Raw genomic sequence first — 6,096 nt, 5'->3', positions numbered from 1 at the left:
TTTACGAATATTCTCGAAATAAATTTTTTCTTCTTCTTGTAAATTTTGAGACAGGAAAGCAAGGGGAATAAAGTATGTGTTAATCATAGAAAAATGATTCCTTTCGAGAAAATAATCAAGACAATTTTTGTATTATTATTTTTTAACTTTATTTTTTAATTTTATAATTTAATTAATTTTTTATTTTTATTCATGGCGAATAGGAATGGCAGATGGGAATACGAAGAGGCGAGACTTCTTCTCTGCAGAGGAAATTCAAAGAAAGCAAATATAAATTAATTAGAGTGGCTGTCTCGATTACAGATACCAGTTACTCGGCTTATCATCCGGCTTTGCACGGAGTCGGGGAGGATTCCTTCGTGAGGCGAAAGCAGAGGAGGAACAGAACCACGTTCACTCTTCAGCAACTGGAAGAATTGGAGTCAGCGTTTGCGCAGACACATTATCCGGATGTCTTCACGAGGGAGGATCTGGCGATGAAGATTAACCTCACCGAGGCCAGGGTTCAGGTTGGTACGAATTGAAAAAGCAAACTTGCAACGATGGTATCATATCTCGAACAAAATCGAGAGATGAAAACTTTCTTACTTGGAATTTGGAAAAGCGTGGACAAAAAGAAATTAAATTTCTATATTATGTTGAACTAATATAATATAAAAATATTCAACAAATTAAATGTTAAAAAACATTTCTGGAAAACGGATAATACGTTATTACAAATATATATATATATATTTTTTTTCATCAACAAATATTCGATGACAGGTATGTTTCACGACGCGAAAATCTTTAACGATTTCGAGTGGTGCGCGTTTTTTCCGACAAATCAATTTTAAACAGCATCAAATGAATAAATGGCACAGAGAGGAGGGAAATAAAATAAATCGGAAATGTCGCTTAATAAGCGGAGTTGTAATCAATTAACTTTTAAATTATCAAAATATACAATAATATGCTAATGTGCGAACGCACTTTAATAAATGTGTTCAATTTCCCAGTTTCGTGTTTCCCAAATTATTTAATAATTCGTATAGTAATTTTCAACATACTTTTCCTTCTCCATCTTCCTCCCTCTCTTTTTTTTTATCAAAAAAGACTTTATCCAAAATAATATAATTTTTACAAAATAAAAAATATATATATATATATAATGCTGGATCAAATTTCAATACTATTAGAAAAATGTTAGAAATATGAAAATGCTATAAGCATTCGAGGAGGCAAGTTCGATACGTTTCGAATACGAATTCCGTGATCAGGGATCGTCAACGAGAGCATCACGGTCAAACGGGGCAACAATGATCGATTGTTTCGACGCGCGGGAGTATGGATCACGGGAGTGCAAGAGCAGGAGCGCAAGATGTAGGGGTAGTTTTGGGGTACACCCAATCTCCCGCGGGAGGCGCTGACACCCTCGACCTGACGTAATCTTCTGACAGAGTAAGCCGGTAATCTCCGGGATTACTTTGTACTCTTGGCTACGTCCTCCTGCCCATATTTACTCGCACCGGCGTAATTCGCGCTGCAGAGAATCCCGCCAGTAATAGCGATTCCCTGCTCAAATCCTGTTCGAACATCTGCAGGATATCTGATCGCTCATGTCAGATTTTTAATTCGTCCCCTCTTTTTAACCTAGTCGTCAAACTTTCGTCCATTTTTTTTTTACTTAATAGATTCCACTTTTTTAATTAATAGAAGTAATTGGAATAATTTTTTAGGTTTGAAATTGAATAACAGTTGAGTGAGAATTTCAATCGTTAGAAGTCTCACATTTATAATTAATAGAGTAAATATTATTTGAAAATAGTGTTTGTTTAAATTTGTCCATTTTTTTATTTTTTTAATTAATAATTAAATGTTAGATTAAATGTTGCAATAATTTGTTAGGTGTGAAAATAGTATTTGTCTAAATTTGTCCATTTTCTTACTTTTCTAATTAATAGAAATAATTACAATAATTTTTTAGATTTGAAATTGAATAAAAGTTGAGTGAAAATTTCAATCGTTAGAAGTCTCACATTTATAATTAATAGAGTAAATATTATTTGAAAATAGTGTTTGTTTAAATTTGTCCATTTTTTTATTTTTTTAATTAATAATTAAATGTTAGATTAAATGTTGCAATAATTTTGTGAATATAGTATTTGTCTAAATTTGTACATTTTTCCCCCATTCCACTTTTCTGATTAATAATAAATAAAATATTGCAATAAATGTTGCAATAATGTTGAGTGAAAATTTCAATCATTAGAATTCAGTTCATATAATTTTTTTTCCAATATATTTATAATTAATAGAATAAATAGTATTTGTCTAAATTTGTCCATTTTTCCTCCCTTCCACTTTTTTAATTAATAGAAATAATTGCAATAATTTTTTAAGTTTGAAATTGAATAAAAGATGAGTGAGATTTTCAATCGTTAGAATTCTCACATTTATAATTAATAGAGTAAAGTGAAAATAGTATTTATCTAAATTTGTCCATTTTTTCCCCATTTTTCTAATTAATAAAAATGTTGCAATAATTTTTTAGGTTTGAAATTGAATAAAAGTTGAATGAAAATTTCAATCATTAGAATTCAGTTCGTATAATTTTTTCCCCCCACATTTATAATTAATAGAATAAAGTGAAAATAGTGAAAATATTTATTTAAATTTGTCCATTTTTTTACTTTTCTAATCAATAATTAAATGTTAAATTAAATTAAGTGTTGCAATAATTTATTAGGTGTGAAAACAGTATTTGTTTAAATTTGTCTCTCTACTTTTCTAATTAATAGAAATAATTGCAATAACTTTTAGGTTTGAAATTGAATAAAAGTTGAGTGAAAATTTCAATCGTTAGAATTCTCACATTTATAATTAATAGAGTAAAGTGAAAATAATGAAAATAATATTTGTTGAAATTTGTGAATAAAACGTGGTAAAACGATGGAATATTTTATTACAAGTGTACGAAAGTGTGATAGTGAATAAAGTGAATAATAATAAACTAATTATTTTTAGATATTGTCAGATTCGAGCTAGGATTTATTTCGAAGAGGAAAGAAAATATTACGTGTTCATAAATGCATTCAATTTATTCTTATTAAATCAATGAAATTTCGTACGAGATACGTAATTAATTAATGCAAACATCGAGCAATGGGTTTGCAATTAAACGAACTAAATGAGAAAGATGATAGGATTTAAATGTTGGACACACGAGTCTGATGAAGAATTAATAAATAACAGCAACGGAATCGTATATATTTGTACAACGTATAACGAGAAATAATTCCAAAGGATGAATTCGTATCGTACAAGGATAAAGGAGAAATAATAATTCCAAGAGATTGCGTGTTTTCATATCTCGTCTCGTTAATTAAAACGGAAACCGAGAACTCACGTATTAAAACGCGCGTATTAAATCGAACTTCCAACGTGTATCCACTTCCAAACAAACGAAACAAACGAGTCAACTTTTCAACTTGTGTCAAATAAATATAAACCGATATAATTCAAAGAAATTATTTTCCTATCCTAATTACTCGTTCAAAACCTAATCTCCAAATTCCAAATTCAATCAATAACCTTGAATCCAAAAAAAAAAAAAAAAAAAAAAAAAAAAAACAAAAAGGAAAAGGTGTCAAAAAATCGGTCTCTAGAGAAAAAAAAAAAAAAAAAAAAAAGAACAAGAAACAAAAAGGAAAAGTTGTCAAAACCTCGGTCTCTCGAGATGAATGGAATCGAGAGGAAAAGAGCGCGTATAGGTAGAAAAGTCTGGGGAAAAGAATCCTTCACCGTGGCTCGGCCAGCGTAGGGGGTACTCTGTATTATCCCGCTGCATTGTCCGGATTATAAGACGAGAAGGCCATGCCAGGCAGCGGTGTACACACAATGGGAGGAAGGTAGGGACAGGGACGGCTATGACGCAATTACGGCGCAGACTCATTGTTTCATTAGGGAAGACAAAGGGAATCTGAAATAATGGACAAATAGGCGCGTTTATGCAGTGCCGGTCCTCTTCTCCTACTCCAATTAGAACCCAGTACGGGGTAGGGTGGGTGCGGGGGTGGTTGGCCATCGTCGGTGGATCGTCGGAGGCGAGCACACAAACCTCTGACGTTTGTTCGTCGTCGCCCAGTGTGCGCGCCAATTATGCTGCACGCACACCGAGGTGCTCGAGGGAAAGGAAAGCCGCGCATGCGCGGCAGGCAGCGGAGATCTAGGGGGAACTAGGATCGGCCGGTTATAGGCTCGAACGAAAAGAAAATTAAATCTCGATTCGTGATTTGTTTATCAGGATTTTCTCGAATTGTATACGATAAAAATTGGTAAAATAGGATCGTGACAGTTTTAAATATTATTCGAGAAATCTTGTTTGAGAGAAAGAGAAAGAGAAAAAGAGAGAGAGAGAGAAAGGCAAATAACGCGACGAATAATTAAAAGCAAGCATTTGGGGAACAAGTGTCAAGAGATTAAGCGCATTTGACTTTAGAGTAGAGAGTGAAACAATGCCATTGCAGACGTGTATTCGGATTAAACGGAATAAAAAAAAAAAAAAAAAAAGAAAAAAGACGATTAAAATGCGAAGAAAAACAGGGGGAACGACGAGAGGAAGGAACGTATGAAATACACGAGGGTGAAGATGCCTTTCACCATTGGATTACATACCGTGATAAAGCGCTTATAAATTTGCAAGCAAAAATGTTCCTTTCGTTCATTTAATGAAAACATAATGAAGAAGTAAGAGGCTTTCGTGTTTTCATTCCGTATACATTCAAAAACCGTCCGATTTCTGATTTCCAAATCAAATTTTCCCCGCGAATTAATTAATTCATCAACGATTTTCTTAACGATTGTAACACTATTATTTCAATCGCGTTTCTCTTCGACCATAAACGTTTTTTCCATAATCCAATGAAACATCATCGTCCATAATACTCTAACAGAAACCTCCTTCCATCGGCAAGGAAGAAAGAAAAGAAAAGAAAAGAAAAGAAAAGAAAAGAAAAAGAAAAGAAATCCGTCTCACGACTTAAACGAATCGGACAAAGTTGGAAAGAATCACGGCGCGAAAGTACCTAGAACTCATTAACGGATTGGAATCGATAATAAAATAAACTTGGCGAGGAAGTCGATTACTCTCCTCGCAAACGTGATTCTTCCTCCAATCCCTCCCCTCCAAGAGACAAACCGCGTTATTACGGATCGGGGCCGGAGCACCGAGGAAATGATTATCTTCCTCCATCGAGGAGAGGGAAAGTTTCTCGGCGACGAGAAGGAGAGGAAGATGTTGGAAAATGGTTTTAATAAAATAAATACGACGAGCTCGACGTTGCCTTCGCTCGAATTCGCGCACGAGGAAGACAGGAGATATAATAATATCCTCGGGGTTGCGGGGGCGAGTAATAGCCGGGAACAAAGCCGGTGGCTCCGTCGGGACTCTTTCCTTCTCCGCGCTGGATCGTTCCCTCCTCACCTTCTTTCCTCTCTCGTTCTTTCTTTCCTTTTCCTTCTTTCCCTTTTTTTTTATATATTTCAATACGAATTTAATCCGAGAAACGCCGGTAATGGCGCCGACTCCTCCGTTTCCCTCCACGAGATAAACGCATTTAATCTCTCGACACTTGGTCGAGGAAAGTGCGATGGATCGATGAAACAGGGGTTCAACGCGGGACGGTTGATCGTGATAAGGATCGTGTTTGGTCTTCCTTTATTAATTATCAAGTTATTAAGTTTGGATTTTAATTTTTCGCCACGGTTTAATTAAAAATCAACTTCTTTTCGTGATTTCAAAACAATCTTCTATCCTATAATGCTCGTATAATTCTATTCGAAGAATCATTCTACGATATGAATAATAAAAATAGTAAAAAAATATAATAAAAGAACGTGATATCGTATCCATTAACCATTGCAAAATTGAAAATTCTGTAAAAAAAAAAAAGAAGAAGAAGAAAAGAAGAAGAAAAATTTTCAAGTATCGCAATAACTATAAGAATATCATGGTGGAGAAAATTCAAAAGAGGAACTCAGAGGATAGTAATTGAAAAGCAACAGCCACGCAGGAGGCACGAAGGGTGATAAATCTATTCTAATTCACGAAGAATT

The 6,096-nt window shown here is 34.1% G+C and overlaps 1 protein-coding gene across 1 annotated transcript in view; it reads left to right on the top strand.

Annotated features, from left to right (window-relative positions):
- Positions 1 to 6,096, top strand: part of LOC102678844 (paired mesoderm homeobox protein 2A) — a 25,904-nt gene that overhangs the window by 8,835 nt on the left and 10,973 nt on the right. Inside the window, exon 2 of the mRNA XM_006614537.2 lies at positions 304 to 509. Coding sequence (XP_006614600.2) covers positions 304 to 509 — 206 coding nt within the window. The remainder of the gene's footprint in view (positions 1 to 303; positions 510 to 6,096) is intronic.

Source organism: Apis dorsata, unplaced genomic scaffold, assembly GCF_000469605.1.
Source record: "Apis dorsata unplaced genomic scaffold, Apis dorsata 1.3 scaffold_188, whole genome shotgun sequence".
Lineage (NCBI taxonomy): Eukaryota > Metazoa > Arthropoda > Insecta > Hymenoptera > Apidae > Apis > Apis dorsata.
Note: the sequence above shows the minus strand (reverse complement) of the source record. Positions and strands in the feature narration are given on the sequence as shown.